Consider the following 23,734-nt stretch of genomic DNA (forward strand, 5'->3'; position numbering starts at 1 on the left):
GGAAGAACATTTGTATGCAGATTTGTTTTCTCTCCCACACCCAAAATATGACAGAGTTCACCAGAGAGCATTGTGCTGCTTGTGTTCCAGAATCTGCCGCTTTGCATTGTAAGTGGTGCAGAAACCATCTTAGCTTTGTGGCGTGAAAGGAGGAAAGAGAGAAATGTCTTTTCACACGGAATCTGCTGCTGTCAGACTGACTCGCACTGAGAGCTTTTGTTTGGGATGGAGAGTCCTTGAGCAGCGAGCCTGCTGCAACCTTGAGCGATAAAACAGTCTCACATTCACAGGTTCAGAGAGAGAGAAATGTTAAATGATAATATCCAACACTGCAGAATTCAACCAGTTTTACTTCACTGCTAAATACTGTAAGCAATTTCAAACGGGGAGATTATTTCTAATGTTTATTTTGTCTAAGACACTCATGTTGTTGTTGTTGTGTTGTGAGTAAACATGCACTTTTGGAAAAGAAAAATCCAAACAAACCTGCATAAACGTAACATGACATTTTATATAATTCTGTTCTGCTTAGTCACTCACTCACAAGGTTAAATTACATTTCTAAATAAGATATATATGACTTTTTTGTCATGAGCACAAATGAAAATCTATGATTCTGCCATTTGTCCAGCAGGTGGCGGTATATCATCATTTAATCATCAAATCTGTTATTTAACTTTCAAAGTCCATTTCTAGTTTCTAGATATTCTTTTTGTAACGGCTGTTTTTACATTACTGTTACCATTCAACATAAACAAACGGGCAACAAAAGACAATAAATCCCACTCTATTTTTATTAAAATGTTTAAAAAAATATTGCATTAAAATGCTTAACAACAAAGTTGTGAAATACATTCACATTCATTCCAAGCTTCCACGATTAAAGGACACATTTGACAAAATGATAAATCGGATTGTTATCATTGTCTATCATTGCTTTGTAGGTGTATGTGTGTGTGGGGGGGGTGTCCTCCTCCCTGACACGTCACAGGGAAGATGCTGTAAGCCCCGCCTCTTTGGGCTGAATTCTCCTCTCACCTCGCCTCTCGCCCCGCAGCTGATGCTCCAGAGCGGAGCGACTGAGCGCGTCTGCGTGTGTGAGCATGTCCCAGAGGAGCTGCTGCCTCACTCTATAATCTCACAGTTATTTCCACGACTGTGTCGTTGTTTCCTGACCCACTGTTTTCCACGCTTTTTCTCCCCGTCATCTCATCTGTGTCTGTGTCAAGGTAAGAACGAGCATTAGTTCTGTTTTAACACAGAGTTTATCTGGTTTTCTTTTACACTTTTACAGCGGGACTTCATCATGACATCACAGTGAGAGGTGTGAAGGTGCAGTGCATTTAAAGTTTAGTTGTTGTTTTTTAAAATGTAACAGACTCGTGCACAACAGTTTCACTGACTCCTGTAAAAACATGTCCTCAGTGTTCTCTTCAAAATAAAAGCAGCCAGTAACAGAAAAGTGTGTTTAAACTGCAGGCAGTCCACTTTAAACCTTTAGGTAAACACCTGTAAGGTATTTTTTATGAGTTTTACAACATTCTTGTTTAGGTATGATGATCATGTGAGTCTGACAATAAACACCAGTAGATCCTGTCAGTCTCCATGGTAACTCTGTGAGGCCTCTTGCTGTATTCCTCTTCAGACTAGGGCTGAACTGTAATGATACTCAGTACCAGTATTGTGCTGCTGATACTGAAGGGAAAAAAGAAACCTAAAATCCAGTACAATCCAAAAATCCTAAATATTACATAAATGCTTCGTGACGGACACAGAGAGACGCATGCACCATTTACATCATGTGACCAGAACGTGTGTGTGTGTGTGTGTGGACACACTGCACTGATCATGTCAGGGCTGTCAACTTAAGATAAAAGACAAAAAAAATGCTAAATAAATAAATCAGAAGAAAGGAGCAGCAGCAGCAGCTTAGCTGAGTCATGTTATACACTGATTATTTCCTCTCTTCTAGGAGCAGATGATTTGTTCCACAGTTGGAGTTATAGTTTTAGGTAATAAATGCATCAACATGTGTTAATTACAGCATAGTCAGATGTTTAACAGCTGTATTATGATTGTTGCTGGTATCAGTCACAGATCCAAGTAAAGACGAGTTGTGTTGGGGTTCGTCTTCTGTTTCTATATAAACCTGTAGCTCTCTCCAAAGTGTGAGCTCAAGCCCAGTAAGAAGCCAGCGCTGAGAATAATGTGTCTCTATGAGTGGCTGCGTCTTTCATGCTGAGTGGATGTAGGTGTGTGTGAGAGAGTGAGCACACATCGCATCCATGTTCCCAGGTTTGAGGCTCAGCTTCTCACTCACTTTGGAACGTTCAAGCGAAAACAAGACGGTCTGCAGATGTAAGAGAAACCGCACGACTGCGACTTATTATCAGCCCACTCGCTGAAATTCAAATCTGTGTCAATCTGGCATCATGGCGAGCAACTGAGTGTGGGGCTCAAGCCAAGTCACATGGTGAAACCAGAGTTTTGGATGGAATCAAAAGCTGTTTGTTTGGTAAATCGTGACTAACATGGCTCACATGCACTTCATACTCTATGGCTTTAACTCAATATGGCAGTGTTGTGAACAGTGAAACAGAGGAAGCTTTTCAGGTGCAGCCAGGGCTGAGCGTCCAAATGTGCAGGGATAAATAGGAGTCATTGAGAATTTCTTTAAAAAATGTCATCAAGAAGGTGGACGGTATGCACGTCCTCCTGCAGACTGGTGCACAGGTTGAAAACAAATCCTGAAACGCCTTTCGAAACTCTTGTGGCAACCCTTTTTCGAGCATGTATCTGTCTTTTTCCTACGGTCGCAGCCGTGTTCGCTGGAGACTGAGGTTTGTTTGGAGACCAATTAGTCAATCTTGGTTTTTCCATTCCTGTCGCACCCAAATCAGAAACTGTTGTGAAACACAGGGAGACTGTGAGGGACATGAATCCATGCAATCCGTGGAATGTAGAAGCAAGAAAGAAAAACACAGTTGTTTGCGTCGTACATGCAGTTAGCAGTGGGACATTGCATTACATCTTACAGCTTATGTCCTAACTTACATGGTCATGTTAAAGTTAAATCTTTTTGTAAATGAGCGCTAATGACCCCAGTTGTGGGTTCGATTCCTGGATGTGTCCTTGAGCAAGACACACTGTGCTGCACAGATGCTCTGTATTAGTGTGAATGAATTGGTGAATGGCAAAACTGTAGTGTAAAGCAGCTTTGAGCGGTCATCAAGACTAGAAAAGCACTATATACTGTAAATACAGAGCGTTTACAATTTCTACGTGAGCTTTTCTGAGCTGTTACATTGGAGAATGAAATGTAAAAGTTGAAGTTAATTGCAGTCTACAAAAAGTACTTTGAATATCCTCCAACCACCAGGTGATTGATACAGGAAGTGGATTAATTGGACCAGTAGAGCATCTTGTGTTTGTTTGAGTTGGTGTTTGCCTCCATAAAATATTCATGTGGTCATATATGTCAGTAGGTAGATGCGGTTTGAGGTGCACAATACAAGACGTTTAAAGCCAATACACTGCTATGTTTTCCACTCCCCCGCAGGTGATCCTGCACAGCTTCCTGAAAGTACAACTGAGGTTTAGGTATCTCACTACCTCACCCATGTTTCAGAGAACCAGGGGTAATTCCTTAACCTAAAGTTTGCTGCTGTTATGCTTCTATCTTCCCTCCATCAGTCGTGCTGTGAAACGCACCACTCTGTGTCTCCACAGACACGAAAACAAAACACTGTCACATTGAGGAACACAGAGAGAGTTGTGTGGAGCGGATGGGCTTTATCATTTGTTTGTATTTAACAGTTAAAGGTTGTACACCCTGTGTAGCGACCAAGTCCTGTACTGTGGTGCTACTGGCTGCTGGTTGATTGCTGGTAGGTATTGTTTTTGCGTGCACTCAGGTATAAATCACGACCAGATTCATGCTTTAAGGCTTTGGTGTAGTAAGATTTTGAAATCATGCTCAAAGAATGTGTTGGGTGCTCGTGGACAGCGCATGTGCGAACTGAATTTCCGCCCCACCAGTAGGTGGAGTATTAAGTCAGCAGTCAAGTAGCCAAGTCAACAACAATTGAATCACCAAGATAATCATCCGAGCCTCAACTTGGCGACTGACAGATTTTTCAGCTGATGAGCCGCTCGAATCAGGCGTGTGCGAGGGAGTTGTAGCATCCTTCTCTTCTTCTTTGGTAGGAATGCTTCCTATTCCTGGCGTCCAGACTTGTACCGCCACCTGATGGTGAAGTCAAATACTACAGGACCCTGATGTGTGAGTATACCAGGGTCCACGATATAATATGCACAATGCACTTCGGCTGAACAAATCAAAATGAAACTTTAAAACCGAGCACAGTAGAAAACTGGCGACACCTGAGTGAAATCACAGGCGACCTCAAATAACACAGCATGACCCGGGCTGGTGTCAGCCTCAGGTAGAATAAGAAATGATATCAGATTATCAGTATCTTACCTTGTATGACATATTTAGTTTGTTCTGTTTTTCCAGTCAAATGACTTTGAATTATCTCATTAGTGATATGGTTGTGTTTTTTTAATGGCTGCTCTTGTTGACTCTCAGCCTTTTGCAGGCACCAGAGAGGCTGAAGGAAGCTGCACGGCTGATTTCTGAGCTCCATTAGGAGACAGCCAGATATCAGCATGAAATTTTAACGACAAAGGCCCCAGCACATCCTTTTAACTAAAAAAACAATAGTATACTCCACGAGTAAAGCAAGGTTCTGCTGATCTGCATGGTCACGGTTTACAGGGCTAAATTATTCAATATGCTCAGTATCTTAAAGGATGGACGCTCTGATGTGCTTAAATAATGTACACTTTGTGTCCTGAAATTATATTATATATTATGTTATATTAGTGTGTCAACAATTTAAATTATTGTCTGCTCAACAAACATCGAATTAAATCATTACAAAATGATTTAAAAGTATTAATTCATTACAAATACTGTACATACTCTTCTTTCACTAGCAATTGTCTCTTTACCTGTATGAACCTACAGATCGACACGGCTACCAGACTTTTATCATCAGATTTTAGTGTGATTTTGTCATTTTATTGAAAAAATGATGACACCTTCAAACATTCAAATAATACTTATACAATCAAGCCAGATGTTGTTGTGATCATGTAGTGAAAGTTAAAGCTGCAGTGGGTGACTTTTAAATTCAAACAAACATCATCACACTCAACCGTTTCCAAATGAGTTCATACAAGCGATGTGTCCGTCTTGTCTCGCCCAGCGACATTCCTGCGCTGCACGCAGGAAGTGATTTGTTAGAAGGAGGCAAAGAGGAAGCTCGGCAGCAGCGTTACTTAAAGCAAGATGGTTGCAACAGGTTGGAGTATGAGTGAAAACATCAACAAGAGTTTAGACGCGGTAAAGGCAAGATCACATACATGTAGAGGCACAGATGGTTTAGTCACTGTTACTTTTAAGATTTAATACTACTACTTATTAGTCATCATCATCATCATCATCATCATCATCTGTATGATGCATGTCCCAGTGTGTGCATGGGTTTTCGCCGGATTCCACAGTCCAAAAACATGCAATAGGGGGATTAGGTAAATTGGACACTGTAAATTGACCATAGGTGTGAGAGTGAATGATTGTTTGTCTCTGTGTGGCCCTGCGGTGGACTGGTGAACTGTCCGTACCTGGATCTATCACTCTTTGTCAGCTGAGATTGGCACAGCACCCCCTGTGACCCTCCTGTGGAGGATAAAGCAGTAGAAAATGGATGGATGGATGGAAGAATAGGATCACACACAATATGTCTGGGGGTTTTTTGTTAGATGTCTACATCCCAGCTGCTTCTGCTCTCTCAATGATTTTACTAAGCCAATTAACTGTTAATCCACTTTCCAAATTAAGATAAGATTCAAAAATGTATGTATTTATAGCATCATAGCCTAACAAACAGAAACCTGTCAGAGATGAACATCCAGTTGAGCCTTGTCATGGCTTCCCATGTTTTCTGCCTCTTTCAGCAGATCTTCATTTTGAATTTGCCTGTGGTGTGTGTGTGGTGACAGTCTGTCTGCTGTGATATACTGCACCATAACACTGCAGGGTCATCCACGCTCCAGTCCAGTCACTTCGGAATGCTTAACTGAAAAAGTGTATCTCACAAGATGTGGAAACTCCTCTCAATCAGCCCATGTATCTGCACATAAAGGGCTTTCATCAGCAAATTGTTTTTCTGCTTTTTTGAGGATCTCTTTTTATGAGACAGGATCAGTATCCTCACAATTTAATGAACACTGAACTATGGGTCACCTCTTCGGAATTATTATAAGATGCTGCTGTTGTATATAGGACTATTCTCGTAATCGAAGAGAGTTGATTATTTTCTCTATTAACCAATTAGTTGTTTGGTCTTAAACATGTCAGAAGATGTTAATCCGTGTTTCTCAATTGTCTTGTTTCGTCCACTAACCGAAATGAACGATGGTCTTTGATTTATGGAGCCAGAAAACGTGAATAGTCAGAGCTTCTTTTCTCTCAAAGCGATTAAAAACCATTTTCAAAGCAGTTGATGATGAATCCAGAAATGAATTAACCGTGGCAGTCCTCGTTGCATCCTATAATCTGACCACTGCAGTCAGGATATTTTGGAAAGTAAAAGCTGGTGACCATGCTGTCACACAAGTCGCCACATCCTCTTTCCTCTTTCATACTCTTTAGTCAATGGATGCCTGCGTCCTAATGAGCAGGTGTTGAGTTATGAGGCTGAACTGACTAACTCTATACACACACACACACACACGCACACAAGCAAACAAAATGACCTGTGCTACACTAAGAGACAGAGATAGAGAGGTGGGGGGTGTGGTTGATTAACAGGATGTTTTGCGGTGTTGGTGAAAGTCTGTGATGGGAAGTCTGTGATACCTCAGACATGAATTAAAAGATGTGGCAGGAAGTTACTGAGAGGGGAGTTTATGTGCATCTCTTGCTTATTATCATTATCATTATCATTATTATTATTATTATTATTGTTATTATTACAGTCACCACTGCAAGCATTCTCTCTTGAGTGGGACCATGATGAGCAGTGATAGGAATCCAAACTGAGCCTGTTTTTTGGAGTGGGTCCCTCCGGCCTTGGCAACCTTTCACAAAATGCCACCCAAAAAGCAGATCAGGTGCTGGTGTGACCATCTGTGTGTTTGGTCCAGTGAAGGTGTGGTCACATGAAAACACACACAAATATGGGCGGGCAAACATAAACCCTGCTTGATCAAGAGATGTACTAATGAATAATAGATCTCATGTTGGGATGAAGCCAGTCCTCAGGACTAATGGTTTGCTCCGCGCTGACCTGTGATAATGTTGAGGAGAAAATATTGTAAGCCTTCAATACATTTTGTGTCTGCACAAATAGATGTAAGAAGAGTTTTTTCCTCATGTGTTTTTGGGGAAAGAATACAGGGCAGATGTAATGGCTCGAAAAGGGAATTACAGACTCGTCCAGGTAAAAGTGACAAGGGTTTAGAGAGAGAGACACGTTGAGGACTTTGTCTGCTTTGTCAGACTGAGACGGCAGCTTTACTTTTTTGACTGATTGCTGTCCTCGTGAAAGAACCTTATTTGAGAATCGAAACACATCCGCATTGAACAACGCAATCAGGGAAAAGCTGCTTTCAGATTTGAATTGCTTGTCTCCCTCTTTTGTTCTGTGCCCCATCAGAGGCCATTTTGTGAAGTTTGCATCTTCAAAAAAGATTGGGTCACCACTGAAGAGTGACGGAGGAGAGTCCTCATCCGTCGTGTTTACTAAGTGAAATGGAAAGCGTGAAATATTTCAAGTTTCACACATTTCGTTTGACTTTGATTGGGGCTTTGACTTTATGAATAATAAAAACGGGCAACAGGCAAGAAAACCTGAAACTTTGAAACACTTTCACGGTTCAATGTTTTGGGAAATGAATTAACCGGCAGATGCATGAAGTTGTTTTTTCTCTAAAGTTTATATATGTATGTAATATTAACCTACCAGCTCGACCTGCATAAATATTGGAAACAGTGTTTGTCACTGACCAGCCTTTCCCTCCAACCCTTTCTCGTTTGTTCTGCCTTTCATGACCAAGATAACTAAGACAAAGCGGTATCTTCCTATCAGGATAATGCAGCTGTAATATGATTTTAGGATATTAAACTGGTGACATTTAGATGCAGCTAATGCACCTCCTTTAGTGGGTAGTGGTGGTTCGAGGATGTTTCCATAATGTTGTTTCCTCAGCAAACAAAGAGGAAGAATAATGTGTGTGCTCATCACAAACTTGACTCTGATGATGGAAGAATTAAACATTGGAAGAGGCATGATTTTTTTTTTGAGCGAGGTCTCAGATTCAGATGGATGTACAGCATTAGAGGGAAAGTAATGACTCTTTTGGCACTTTTCCACTATACGGTTCCAGTACGGCTCCCCTCGGCTTGGCACAGCACGGCATGGCTCGACTGTACACGGTTTGGTATGGTTTTCCATTACTATAGTACCTCTTTAACGTGGGCGGAGTCATTATAGCGCGGCTGCATGAAACCGCCGTGACTTCGCTTTTCACGCGACACACTCAAACTTGTGACGAGTGACTTGTAAAGCAGTTGCTTTTTGTGTAACTGAATCTTTAGACTCGTTACATTTATTCACAGAATCGTTCATTACTCCGGCCGACAGTCACTGAACTGAAATACGGCGGAAGGGGTCGCAATCACGGCAGTGTCGTCGCTAAATATACCAGACTCCTGTGTTAAATGTTGAGATTTTAGACATCGCGGATTTGCATTGTTCGGTTTGATTGTGCCGGACGCTCATGACTCCCAACGACACTCGATACTTTACGTCACACATAGTATCGGCTCAGCTCGCTTGGAACCTCGTCAGAGTAGGTATTAAAAAAAAGTACCAGGTCCAAGTTACTATTTCTAGAAAAGCAAAGAAAAAAAAGAATCACTCCTATTCGAGCCTTACTGGAACTTGTTAGTGGAAAAGCGCCATTTGCTTTCTGAGTTACTGAAGTTTGCTTTGTTGCTAAGAGCTCTGTGTTGAAATGAATGAGCTGTCATAGACTGGCTGGTGGACCGCAGAGATAAGGTGATGACCACAACACCATGTTGAGTGTGTGGTGAATACAAGGGCCATTTGTTCAGGTCGATTGTTGCAGGGTTAAAATGACCAAGAGAGAAGCTTAGACTCTCCGTTTTAAAGCATCCTTTGCCTTTGGGGGCCTTTTTTTTTTTTTTTTAAATCAACATTGATTTTCTTCAGTTTACACTTTCCTCTGTTTCATCAGCTCGTCATGCGTCAAAAGGAATGCATGAAAGAGTCTATTCAATCTGAAATGACTTTGTTTTCATTATCTTATTTGGTCTTTCTTGCAGCTATGTTTGGCTATTTCATAAACAGAATTCCTTAAGCATCTCGTGAAAATGTGGAGCGTCTCTCCCAGGTTTTGCATATAAAATGTCATTTAAGAGAATATACAGTGGGGAAAAATATGAAGGTTACCTAAATATCATCTTATCACCTTCTGAATTTTAAGATGACACTTCACACTTCACCTTGGGCACTGTTGGAGTAGCTTTAAGCATAGTAGTCTCACATCACTGAACTCCAGCAGCACTGTCTCTCCCAAAATGAATTCACTTCATATTTTTTAGCAGAGGGAGGGTGTTTTAATGTCTGTTCCCACTTTCTATCCAACATCTTTGATTTACTGTAGTGCACCAGCGACCAATGGGAGCTTAAGTGCCATTATTTCTGCAAACGAGACTATTTCCAACAAAAGCGGCCCTGTAGGGGGTTGACCATGAGATATTTATTCCACTGACTCAGATCTTAATGATGCCTTGAAGCTTGTCACTCCCTTTGGCAGACTCTGTGGCCAGGGAATGGATGGCGGAACATCTGCAACATGAACTGCAGAATGTAATAGAGGGCTTTCAGCTTCTGCCAATCTAGTTATTGCAGCTGTAACAGACATTAAGCCTTCAACAACTTCGGAGAAGCTCTTTAAGTGAGTAAAAATTAGAATTAGCTGACTGTTTTGTTTTAAAAAGCTGAAGTCTCAGCAGCTGGACACAGTTCTTCTTTTTTCAACTATGAAAAATTAATGAAAAAATCATTAAAATGCATGTTCAAATTCATGATATTGTCATTTAGGATCCTGATGAGTCAGCTGACGATGCCGGTGTGATACGACCCACTGGATTCGTTCACACATGATTGTAACATTTATTGTTGATGTGTTAAAACAATTCAAAACCAATTTGAAGACAATACTATCTAACTAACTATTCAGGTAGTGTCTTATAGTAAACGCAATGTACTGAATTTGACCATTAGTTCTGCCTTTATAGTTTTTTACTCATTCGTTCATTTTTTTAGCGGTAAATGATGAGATGTTACAAATTTACAGTGTGTCTCACATGAGGGATTTTGTCGGGCACATGAGTCATTCCCTGTAAAAGGGCAGTTCCATTTTTACTGCAAAGACACTTTTCCAAAAGACAGCAGTCAGCAGTTTCTCTGCTTCCCAGCTATTTGACTGTTTTATTGCTCTCATCAGATCTCATTGAAAGGAAAAGGCTGTTGTTGTTGTAGTTTTTTGAGATTCCCTCTGCTAAACAAAAATGGACAATACCTTGCATTTGTATTTACATTTTTTTTTGAATGCAGTCATGCATGAAAAGCATGCCAATTCATCTGCAGTGCGACTGTGATCTTAATTTACGTCCAAACTATCTCTCAACTGTAACACATTCCTTTCTGTTATCTTTGCCTTAAAAATACTAGATATACACACTTTTATTGATCAGTAATATCCACCCATCCATCTTCTACCACCACAGGAGGGTCGCGGGGGTCGTTGGTGCCACTCCCAGCTGACATAGGGCGAAAGGCGGGGTACACCTTGGACAGATCGCCAGTCCATCATAGAGACAAACAACCATGCACTCTCACACTCACACCTCCAGTGTCCAATTTGCCTAATCTCCCAAAATCTGCATATTGTTCGACTGTGGAGGAAACTGGAGAACCCGGAAAAAACCCACATACACACACACGGAGAGCATGCAAACTCCATGCAGAAAGGCTTAGTAGATTAGTAGTATGTTAAGTCAAATTTGGTGCCATATTTTCTTTGTGCCCAGTGTGTAAGAATTAGTGGCATCTAATTGTGAGACTGCAGATTGCAGTAACAAATAGCCCCTCTGCTCCCATACGTGTCAGGTGAGTAGTGTCGCTCTTCATTGTGTCGTATGAAAAAAAAGAGCTGCTGTAGAAACATGGTGGTGGCAGCTTTTATAAAGAACGGCTTCCTCCAAAGCTTAAACCAAACTATTTTTATTTTAAATGTAGTTTGTGGAACACCGCTATAAGATGGCGTCTCGTTCCATGAGATGATGAAGACCTGAGGTAATGAAATGCATCAGTGTGTGTGTGTTTTTAAAAGAGGTGATTATTATATTGAAGACATTTTAATTGTATCTTTAGTCACACTCAGTATTGACTTCCTGTCAGCATCACTGTCTGTGGGCTCAGGCGTTATTGTATCCGCTGTACGTTTGGACTTCCTGTGTTTCTCAGCCTTCAAAAGTGTTTGTAAAAATCCACACAGACAGTAACTTTAATGCCCGAAACACAGCTCATATGTAATTGCATATACACGTTTACCGTACTCACTTACTGCATTCTTTATTGCCATCATGGAGCATTTGCTCCTCTGTGAGAAAGGGCAATTAATGGAGCTCTAATGTCTAATACTCCTGTCACCATGATGAAAGCCTGAGAAGTGGTGTATCAGATAAAAGGGTGTCGAGATGTATATAGCTGGTGTAATCTGCTGAAAGTGGATGAATAAATCATAAGTGTGGGTAGCCATGGTTGTAGATACGTGCTGTAGATTACATTTAATTTGTCTTTTATCATGGTCGTCTGTAGCGTAGCGTGTGTTTTTCCCGTGTTTTTCGGTTTATTCACTTGCAGAAATGATTGCGCTCCTGTGGTCCCCAGACAGAGGGATGGTGTAGGCTTGGCAGAATGACGGAGGTCTCAGATGACCATGCTTTTGTCTGTTCAACACAAGAGGTTGAGGATATTATGCAGCACAAAGTGGATGTGGATGCAGAGCAGGTAATATGATTAACCTTGGCGCTTCTTCAAAGTGGCAGTCAACACGTGGCCTGTCTGATACAGTCCAATCTGGGAGGAGACGTGGCATGACGTGCATGGTCATCCAGTAGTTCTCACTGGCAGAATGAAAGTGATCCATCGTCAGGTCTACTTTCATTGACACAGCCTTCATCTATTGGTGCAGTTTACACAGTTTTCGTGGAGTAATGTCTTAACATTGTCATATTGAACAGAAAATGCCAGGTGGCATCTCACTCAAGCCAAAGATTGAGCTGGCAGCTTGATAGCATTCTTATTTTTAGACTTTCTCTGTGAAAGAGTGAAAGTAATGTGCCTAACTTTTCCATATAAACTGTGTTTCTCATTGTATTGTATCATTGTATCTCATTTGTGTGATTTATTTCATGTCAAACATTGCTCCAGTAAAGTGACACAGCTGCAAACAGGTTGGAGTGACTGAAAACACGACAAGAAGCGCTCTCTCAAAGTTTCAGAAGTGAATTCGTAACCCTGAATCTTGATGGGTGGCGTTCTCTGGGCTGTGGGTAAAACACGGGTTACAGTTCATCATACACTGACAGAATTAATACAGACACGGAAGGACAGTTCCAGCACTTCTACACTCCACCACAGAAATCTCTCCCACCTGATGGTAGGAACCAAAAACACGAGGGTAAATATGTAAATAAAAAATTCACATAATAACCATCCATATCATTTATATACACATATAGATATATATATCGGTTTGATATTAGATATTTAATATGTTCTATAGACCTCACAGATGTTGGCATAACACAATAATGTACTCAGACCTTATTGTCCAAAAACTATGTAGTGCTGTGTGTCCTCAGTGGACTTAAACTAACGACCTGCTGCTTGTTCCCATGTGGACCGACCTGATGATTTACACAGACGCTTGTGACTTTTGCCTGGCTGTTTGTCAGCTTTCCATATCACAAATTGCCTCTCACATTGCATAAGCAAAATGTGTTTGTAGGGTGCTGATGTGGTAGACCAGGCACATAATGATGATTAGACTGTGTGAGGTGTGGCTGCTGACTGAATGTTATCATTTTCATAAAAGGCCCAATCATTTCCACACCCAGGTGAAGCGATGATATGACTTGTCACAGATGTTTTGAGTCAGGTGTCAAAGTCGCTTTCTTGCAAAACATAAAACTCCAACGTGGGTTCAAGGTTAAAGGTATCTTTATTGTCACCGGGGGGAAAGTAAAAACACACACACGCTCAAAATAAATCAATAAATACAACAACAAATCACACAATGTACAACTTCAGCATCCAAGATGAATGACATGTTGAGAGTGCTGGTTCAGTTCAGACAGAGAACCTGGTGGATCCAGTCATACGCCCCAGCTGTAATCAGCTGACCTCAATCTGTCAGTCACAGTCCACTCACAGACACTCTTACACTGAGGCGGTCCATTTAAATTAGATTTCGTCCTCTGTCATCTTTGCCTGCACCAGTGCTGCCTCACACTGCTGCCACTGGCAAAGCTTTGCCACCAGCACCTCAGCCTCCATCTTTCTTGCAGTCTCCAAAGTTACTGTTATTCATTATCTTGTTTGGTCTCACTCTTGTATGCGAGGTTCCACCTTTACGCCCCTGTTTGAGCGTAGAATGCTGCCTGGCCATCGACGCCAAGTTTAACTATTCGTTGCAATAAATGGTTTCATTACTTTTCACTTTTACTTTTAAATATTTATTCAGAGCTTTTAAATATTTATTCAGAGCAATTTAGGAGCTTGTTTGCTACTATTTCCTGTTATTGTCATTATTAAGGTTCTGTAGAATATTATATTTTTATACAGTTTCATATTGTTGACTATTTCTGTCAACAAAAACCTTGATGATTTACCCACATTGGTAGTTATTTTCCTGTACATCAACTCACGGCAACATAAAGCATAAAAATTTCTGCAGTGAAATTCTGAAGGACATTTGCAAGTGTCTAAATGTTTCTGACTAGACTAGACTCGAGTGTTGTCCTTCTAAAGAGACAATCCCTCACTCTCTGTATTCGAATGATTTAAAACTGAGGCTTCTTCACTTGCAGACCAATTTACTGTGTCTCAGTTTTATTTGCTGATGTTGTGCAGCTTTTGTCATAATGTTCCTCATCTCTGCTCCATGAAGAAGGGGAAAAAACCCAAAACACTTTACATAATGTAATGCAATTTTCAGTGAGACGGCGCTGAAGGCTTTTAGAGGACTTGCCTGTTAAAGTCATCTTTCTCTTCCCCCCCCTTTATGTCCTCACGACCCGATCTTCTCTGCTCAGAAGAGGAATGTTTCAAGTTCACCAGCCGTAGCCAGTCTGCAGTGAGATGGGCTCAGAGGAGCGAAGTTCAGCCATGTCACAGAAGATTTCCTCTTTGTCCCGCAGCAACAGCAGCTCCTCCTCCAAACTTGACAGTCGACAGGTAACTCGCACCACCCGATGACACTGGAGAATTTGTCGCACATTAGCCAACGGGTTCACAAACACACAAACAAACGCTTCATTCGCTGGTGTTAGACGAATGTTTGGACTGTTTGTTTCATGTCGCTCAGCAGTATACAAATTGCAGCGTGGGTGTCTCTGTGTCGTGGGAAAAGAATGACCTGGCGCTGAATTCCATTTCCAAATAGATGCTATGGTTTTCTCAGACATTCTTGAGTCTTTATTTGACTCAACTACATCTGAGTCCCATTTGCATTCATATAAATATGAAGCAATACAATCTGCAAAGTTAGACAGACTTTTTCTGTTAGAGTTGTTTTCATCACTCAGACCAAAGCATTTCAGCTCATTTAGAAAGTTCTGAATCACTTAAAGGCGATTTAGCAACAGTTTTTCTCAAAGGTGCTCGCTCACATCACAGTGAGTGGAGATATTAGCACCATGATCAAACTGTTGTTGCACTTGCCCTGAGCTCTAATCTATAGGGAGCAGATCCATTCATTTTTCATTACCTGTGCCGTGACTGCTTTTCTGTTTGAGAATGAGAATAATAAAGTTTCTATCCTGTCCTGCCCACGGGGATCACAGACACCAGTCCATCACTTTAATGTAACTAATACAGTATAATAAACATTCTCTTGAAATCTCAATTTCAAACCTCTTCAGGCTCGACCAAAAGCACATTTGAAACTTAATTAAACAAAATTGAAATGTTTAGTTTAATTTAAATACACTGAAGCGCACAGGTATTTTTTTTATATAGGATTACCCTTGGAGGCATATTGATGTGTGAGCGCATTTGTCTGCATGAAATTAACTCTGGAAACTCTCCAACCACTTACAGATTAGAACAAATCGACCAGTAAATCTATCATTTGAATACAGAATACAGCCCTACCTTACCAGCTCTTTTATTAATTCATTATACTGTGTATAGTTTGTTTAAACTAGCTTTGAATGTGTGGAATAGTTCTTCTCACTGACCAAATAGCTATATCTGGAAGCCATAGCGCACTATATTATTGTACTATATTGGAGGTTTAGGCTCGTTTGTCCAGCAGAACCTTGGGAACTTAGGTGTTATTTTTGACCCAACAGTGTCTTTTGAAAATCACTCCCGGTAACTTGTGAGAAACTGCTTCTTACATCTGAGGAACGTTGTTAAATTCAGATCTCTGGAGTCAAAAGGTCGAACTTGAAATGCTTTTGCACGCTTTTATTTTTCCTCTCGTTTAGACGACTGTAACGGCCTTTTTACTTGTTTTAATAAGCGACAGAGAGCTTGACCGTCTCCAGGCAGTTCAGAGCGCCGCTGCACGGCTTTTTCCAACACACGCAAGAGGGATCACATCACATTATATATCACTTCACTGGTTACCTGTATAATTAAAAATCCTGGTCCTTCCTTTTACTGCTTTTCATGGACAAGCTCCCTCTTACGTCTCTGACCCCATCCTACCTCACACCCTGAGGTCTCCAGGTCAGAAGCTGTTAGTTGTTCCCCACACAAGCTTTAGGACCAGAGGGGATCGAGCCTTTCAGACAGTGGCTCCTAAACTATGGAATAACATGCTGCCTCTGTCTTTGTGTTGCTCAAATTCTGTTGATTCTTTTGAAAAGCAGCTAAAAACTCTTTCATTCAAGCAGGCATTTAGTTTGACAAGGGTTTTTTATGGCTTTTAATCTACTTGTTCTTGTGTCTATGTTTTCAACCATTGTATTTTTATGTCTGTTTTATTATTTTTCATATTTATTTGATTGTAAAGCATTTTGTGATCTTTACTTACACAATATAGTCCACAACATATCATGTCTAGATTTTATTCTGCAGGTGTGTGTGGACAAAAAAGAAGTTTTCTACCTAGATTTTGAGCTGACTGTTCGTTTGCCTACATTCTCGATTTGTTTCCTTACAGAGATAATTGCCGTATCTTTTTAAGCACTGCACGCTATTGTGAGTCACATCGCTGCTTCCTCTGTGAGAGTGTCCCTTGACCTTGAAGGAAAAGCACCCAGGCAGTATGTGACGGTGACTCGCTGTGTGACAGCCAGCCACGCCCCACTCCATCAGATATGGGGGTTTATTTAAAATAGCCTTACTGTCTCTTTAACGTACACTCTTTGTTTAAACGGAACTGCTCTATACGGGAAATGTGAGGGACACACTGTTCACACGGTCACCTCAAACCTCTGCCAAGAACCTGACGTCCCTCTGGATCGCTCTGACGTGATTATTTGTCCCTCATGGGCAACTTAATGAAGTGGAAGTTGTCATTTTAAATACGGTATCACCATTATGTGCCTACAATTAAGGGGCTCCATGATAACGTACTTTCATGAATTGCTCTGCCAATAAATTGTGCAGCAACGGTCCAATCAAGTACAGTCATACGTTCAGTTTTTATAACAATATAAAGCATAGTAGTATAAAACAGAGCCTTAAATCGTAAATTACTCTCGCACTCATTCTTAATAGAATTCTTTGAATTAGGGAGACACAAGTTCATAGTTAAGATGCAAACTGTATCACTGTCAACCTGCCAGCATACCAAAATGGGTCAAAACACTGGCTCGTTCATTTTCCACAGTCTTTCTGGCCAAGAAGACGTACTTTGTTTTTCTGTTGGTTCTCTGCTCACATTGACAGAATTAAATCAGATTATGATCGTGTTTCTTTTGCTCCTTTTTCTAATGGCGGTGTCATCACTCAATAAAACAATATCCAGCCACGGGCACCTGTCTTTGCCCGTTTATTTCTTTGTGTCTTTTTCACACCACACCTTCAGTGTTTATTCAAGAGGGTATTTTGTCTACATCTCAAGGCCAAAGGGACGTTCTGCACTTGTTTTCAAAGGCTATAGTGCAGTGTATGATGAGTAAACTGACCTTTGTCGGAGTGATGATTCACAAGCGTGAATAAAAATGGATTGATTTTCTTTTTGTTTGACAAACTGACAAACCCTTTCAGCCCATTTATAAATTAAATATGCAGTGCATCTACCCCTCTGGTTGTACTGCTTATGCTGAAGTACGTGACACATCTGTTTTGATCAGTCACTGATGAAATATCCTCCTAATCAGATAGGTTTGGATTTGAGTTACTGAGCTAATATTATACTGTAAATGAGACCGTGAGGTGAAAGTAGTCTGTAGTAGCTAAAACTACTACATATTTCATGCCGAGATACTGTATTGATTCTTTGAGGCAATGTATCGATGTGGAAATGTTGTTGACGGAGGTTTTCTGTCGGTGGTTTTCTGTTGTATACGACCACAAGTTAACAGCAGGCTCTTGGCCGTTTGACCCCTGGCCCCTCTTTCCACTCGTCTCACTAGACAAGAAGACTGTTATGTTATACTTTATTCAAGACTTTTCTTAAAAAAAGGCTACTTTTTGGAGGGGCGAGTCTCAATGTGTCCCAATCGATTGTATTAATGCTCACCTCTGTATAGGGCTATGTATCGTATTGCCAGATTTTTGCCAAAACACAGACGTAGTCTGTAGATCTCTGCTGATGACACTTAGCCTGACATGATCCCATTTCCTGCATTGTAAAAAAAAATTAAGGGAAGCTAATCCGAACCATCAACACACCATCAACAACCAAAAATTACAATGTGCATCACTGTCAGACTTTCACTCTGGTGTGTGGTGGACTAATTCAATTTGTATATATTACCAGACCTCCTGGCAACTTTAATCTGCGTGTGTGTGTGTGTGTGTGTGTGTGTGTGTGTGTGTGTGTGTGTGTGCACAACTCAATAAACCATCTGTTCCCACAGGACAGCTGGGAAATAGTGGAGGGCCTGCGTGGAGGCTTCGGCAACATCCTTGAGCCTCAGAAACAGGAGGGCTATCTGCTCAAAAGGAGAAAGTGGCCCATGAAGGGCTGGCATAAGGTAGAATCCAACACTCAAAAATGACGCTTTACCACATTACGCTAACTAATGTCCCTGAGTGACAGACTACATGACGTCATTTTGGATATTGTACCCGTTTCCCGGTTTTACCCTACACTTTCACATAAATATCTGCTGACATGACTCACTTTTGTTGTTTTAAACTAATTGAATGAGTTTGTGCACGAGAGGATTTCCCCCTCGTGATGAGTCACATGTGACCTGTGTCAGAGGTCCTTCACACACTGGCTTGTCTAAAAGCTTTCACTGGGATGATACTGTCTAGGAAGTGTGGTGTTCCTCCCAGATGCATTAGCTGATGGTCTGTTGGTTAATATAGTTGAATACATTTAGTATTGATTTACAGTCAGAGCTTCTCAAATGTGCTTCCAACTGTCTGATGATGTACACGAGAGCACCAGAGATTGCACATCTAGGATGGAGGAGCAGACATGTCATTGGCCGCAGAGTGAGAGAAAGCGTAACAGAGGAAAGACAAAAGAAATACTCTTCTTTCTCTTCTTTCAGTCTTTTATAAATCCTTGCTGAATGGGGTCACTATTATTCACCTTATTAGCAGGAAGAGGCCGGACAGACTGGTTATAAAAAAAGCCAGCTCTGTCCTTGGGTTCCCCCTTGACAAATTGGAGGTGGTGGGAGAGAGGAGAATGACTGCTAAGCTATCATCTCCTCCACATCCTAAATGTCTGAAGGAGCGGTATCGCTATATATACATATATAATATCTCATGTTCAGTCCTTCTTTATGCTTTAAATATAAAGCCCATACTGTATATATTCTGGTAACTATTCTGGTAACTATTCTGGTCTATAATGTACATTGTATTTTAACCCTTTAGAGTCGTATTGACAATATCACATGTGGAAATGCATGTTGATTATTTATTATCTTCATCTTTACTGTCTTTGCTGCTGTGATCATTTAAATATCTTGTTCATGTTATGTTCCCATTAAGCATTTAATATGATTATTCACAGTAGTAGTGTGGAGTTTTAAAATATGAACAAGTGTCGGTTACACACAATGCTGATGAAGCCTGTCACCTCCACACTGCTCTCTCTCTCTCTCTCTCTCTCTCTGTGTGTGTGTTGAGCAGTATTTTGTTTTCATGTCTGTGGCAACATTGCCCACGCTGGATTCAGAGTGATCCATTTTACGTCATGGCTGATTGGAGGGAATGCAGAAGCATTACAGATGCACTAGTGAGGCGAGACAGTGAGACTGCTGCAAACAGTTTGAACATAGACCTGGAAGCACTGCAGTCTCACTGGAGGAGTGGAGAAAGTCTGATGTCACTGCCTCCTCCTTAGCAAACGTTATTCCTGGTGTATGTTTTTACATCCAGCAGCTTGTTTTTAATAACAGACACATACACATATTTTTTGTTTGGACAATGCATTTTCATCCTTAAAACCAGGGCCTTAAAAATGAGGTTTGGCCTCATCGGGTCTGGGCTTTGGTTCCCTGAGGTTCTAAGGAAATGACGTGCATATACACATTAGAGCATCATTTCACAGTCTGACTGTGGACATGTCCTCCAACACTACGGTGCAGACACTGTACTGCAGGCTGTCTATGTCATAATCGGTCATAAGAGTGACTTCAGACTTGTCACTGTCAGGGACGTTTCACCCCGTCTCGTCCAATCACTGTTCGCCTTTCTCCCCACAGAGATACTTTTTTCTGGACAAGGGCATCTTGAAGTACGGCAAGTGCAGCGCAGATGTGAGTACAAAAGCCTCCTGGCGACTATACAGTTCCAGAGGAAGAGTCGGCCTATTTTGTGTCTTTTAAATATAAATATTAAAATCCCCTCACTGTCCCTGAATCTCATATGACTGTATATCCATTGTAGAGCCATTTGGAAACTCTGCTTGGTCCAGGGCTGAGCAAATAAAGGGCTGTTATTGTCCCTTTGAACACAATGTCATGCGTTTACTACGTGAACACCTCTCTGTAGTATCCGTGTGAGGTTTCGTCCAATAAATTCATCAATGTCATATGTTGACTTTGAAATACAGATTGAGAAGGGGAAACTACATGGCTGCATTGACGTGGGTCTCTCTGTCATGGCCATTAAGAAGAAAGCCAAGTGCATCGATCTCGACGCCGAGGAAAACATCTATCACCTGAAGGTAAACTGCAAAGGCTAATGAATATAAGACATTCCCCACTGGCTTACAGGAAAAGAGGTAAAACATGGATTATTTAGATTATTCCTTTTCTGTTCTTGGAACAGCTGCCTTCCAATGACCTTGTGTGTTACAATAGTGGGGGAGAGGGAATTTTGTACCTGTTCTTTTTGTTCTCCGACACGCCTCCTCCACCTTACTTGTCCTTGTATTACTTCCTGATTATGGTATGTGCCCTGCAGATTAAGTCACAGGAGCTTTTTGATGAATGGGTTTCCAAGCTGCGTCACCACCGGCTCTACCGGCAGAATGAAATTGCCATGTACCCTAATGACAAGTCCTTCTACTATCCCCACTACCCCTCCCCCAACTCACCCAATTCGCCCAGCATGGCTAAAAATGCCTCCATCAGAAAGGTATACTCCTCCATGACGCAACAGAAAAATTATCTGGTTTATTTCCGTCTATTCCACTTATGACTGTTTTATATACTGTACTCCTCCAGTGCGTGTCTGTACGAAGACAGTCCTCAGCTCATTCTGTAGGAGTCTTCCCTCTCAGCTGCAACAGCCAGGCCAAAGTTACAGCCTGGCTCCAGTCATCTGACGACATGGACAAATGCTCCAAAGGTGAGACAACACTGATGCCACAGGCGATTTGAGGAGCACCACGAGTGAAGGTTCAGTGTGTAATCTGATGGTGAAATTGCACAGTGCAACAAACTCACGCCTCCCTTTACCAAGCACGGTGGGGCACTACAGAGGCCTTGAAATACCAGAAAAGATGTCATTTGTTTGCATTTTGCATAATATGCTTCTTCTTCAAAAATAGGAAATGTTAGCTCTTACTTATTTGTCCATTCAGGCTGCTGTAGAAACATGGTGGTTTACACGTAAAAGGCTTATTCTACAAAAAGCAAGATACTTTTAATTTAAAGCAGCCATACACATGTACAAATGAACTTGTGTGTAGTATATTCAATTTCTCCTAAGTGTTACACACTGGACCTTTAAATGCCGGTCTGTCGAACCTTATTTGGAAGTGATACAGTTTTTGATTCAGTCTCTCACTCAGTGCAGGTGGATAAGTTACACATGCATACTAGACCCATTTGATTTGCACAGTTAAAGTAGAGAATTAAACAATCCTTTAAAAACCAAAAAACATAGATGTAAAAGCTGCAGCAGAGAGGTTAAAGAATTACCAGCATTTTCTTTTATGAAAGTGGCACCAGATCTAATCTTACCTGGTACTTGGTTGTCTTGTCTGTTCTTGTATTTAATTGATTTATTTAATTAATGCTCTTTTGTTTAAAGGTTAGATCAGAGTGCAGGATGTTGATTTCCTACAGTAGAAGGAGTCAGAGAAGTTATTACCAACACACTGTTGGTCCCAGTTCTCAGGACACTGATGATATAAAGTCAACATCAATTTGTACACATCATACATACAATATTAGCTTAGGTAACCATGCAGCTCTTTTTATTTATTATTTACTATGTACTGTATATTTACCTGTCTTCTTCCCATCTTTTCTTTCTGCTTGTTTCAACAGACCTGTCTATCTGTGATGCCTTCCTGCAGGAGCTCAACCATTTGCTTCAAAGTATGGAAGTCCTCCATCGAACATATTCTGCTCCATCTATCCAAACCCTGCAGGTCACTCGCTTACGATCTCTTTTTTTTTTTTTTTATTCCTTTTGGTCGTCATCATTGCAATTTAATATCAACTCTGACAAACAGCGCTGTCAATCAGTAACGTCCAAAATCCTAGATGACTCTGATATTTACGTATGCAAAGCAACTTGCACATTACTGTTTTCTTTTATAATTTAAGTGCATCAATATTTGTGTTGCCCTTAAGTCATTTGCTACTAAATAGCAATAGAGCGTGTTGCATCTCACACCACTCAGTTTATTTTCCTGTATAAACTGATAAAAAGTGCTTCCTGAGAAAATACTCAAACACAAATGTCTTGTTATTGTTCATTAGGCATCTACATTTGACAGCCCCAAGAAGGAGAAGAGAATTCCTAGGAAATGGCGCACTAAAAACTACAACAAAGATGCCAAAACAACGCTGCAGGTAGACAACGTGACAAAGCGGCATGTAATATATTTTTACGTCTGTTTTTTTTAATGTTTCATCCCTTCTGTATGACTGTAGGTGCCCAGCTGCATCTCCTCTGGCTCTATTCGCCTCCACGCCTCTAACCCCAACCTCTCCACCGCTGCACTCGCTAATGACAAGACTGACCATGAATCACTGGATTCTGCTTTTGATGTGGCCAAACTGCAGGAGGACTTCTGTCGAATTGCCAACAACTGTGAGGGAATCACTTCAATGATTAATGATAGATTGATTCTGATGAATAGGACAAATTTAGGATTTTTAAGTGATGGTAATGGTAATTCTGTGCTCTGAAAGACACCAAAGCAGATGAACGTCACTGTTTGTTCAGAATATTATCGCAAACACTGCTGTATCAAACCACTTGTTTAACAAGCATGTAGAGAAGCAACACTTTCACCCTTCTGCACAAAAACAGCACTGGTTTAGCTACAGTTTGGCCTCTTCTTCTCTTTCTCACTCTCTCTCTCTCAGCAGGAGTCAGTTTTTCTTCTGTACATTTTTGGGCAGTAGTGTGGGCGCAGGTGCACTTAGTCACAGGTGAACGAGTAAACTGCTGATTAACCACAGCTTTGAAGCTTTGGAGTTATAACTTTGCATTTGCTTCACATGCACTTTAAAGATAGTTTTACCAACTGAGAGAAACTCCACAAATGCATCATTGTTCAGATGCCCCAGTCACTGTATGTCCAATAAATCTGCCTACCATCTTATAGATACACAAATAGATACACTAATCACTGATGTTGTTTTCATAATTTGTCGCTAACTAACATCAGTGACAGTGGAGAAATCATGCAGCTGTTAATGACTGAGTCAGTCTCAGTCATTCTTCAGATTCTGATGGTGTTCTGCAAGCTGTTAGGAAAAAAAAAAAAGCGTGTAAACAGATTATTTTCCCATGGG

At 40.9% G+C, this 23,734-nt stretch overlaps 1 protein-coding gene across 3 annotated transcripts in view; it reads left to right on the top strand.

The window, feature by feature from the left end:
* The first annotated feature begins 1,041 nt into the window (after nt 1-1,041).
* The window catches only part of osbpl3b (oxysterol binding protein-like 3b), a 32,936-nt gene continuing 10,243 nt past the window's right edge, over nt 1,042-23,734 (top strand). Inside the window, exons 1-10 of one of the 3 annotated variants that reach the window (XM_044034699.1) lie at nt 1,042-1,229; nt 14,483-14,624; nt 18,428-18,544; nt 20,237-20,290; nt 20,587-20,700; nt 20,940-21,113; nt 21,203-21,326; nt 22,253-22,356; nt 22,691-22,783; nt 22,865-23,024. In XM_044034699.1, coding sequence (XP_043890634.1) covers nt 14,529-14,624; nt 18,428-18,544; nt 20,237-20,290; nt 20,587-20,700; nt 20,940-21,113; nt 21,203-21,326; nt 22,253-22,356; nt 22,691-22,783; nt 22,865-23,024 — 1,036 coding nt within the window. In that variant the 5' untranslated portion in view covers nt 1,042-1,229; nt 14,483-14,528. Of the gene's footprint in view, nt 1,230-12,575; nt 12,826-14,482; nt 14,625-18,427; nt 18,545-20,236; nt 20,291-20,586; nt 20,701-20,939; nt 21,114-21,202; nt 21,327-22,252; nt 22,357-22,690; nt 22,784-22,864; nt 23,025-23,734 lie in introns of those variants that run through there. The other 2 variants (XM_044034701.1, XM_044034700.1) reach the window with 2 other exon arrangements.

This window comes from Solea senegalensis, linkage group LG9, assembly GCF_019176455.1.
Source record: "Solea senegalensis isolate Sse05_10M linkage group LG9, IFAPA_SoseM_1, whole genome shotgun sequence".
Lineage (NCBI taxonomy): Eukaryota > Metazoa > Chordata > Actinopteri > Pleuronectiformes > Soleidae > Solea > Solea senegalensis.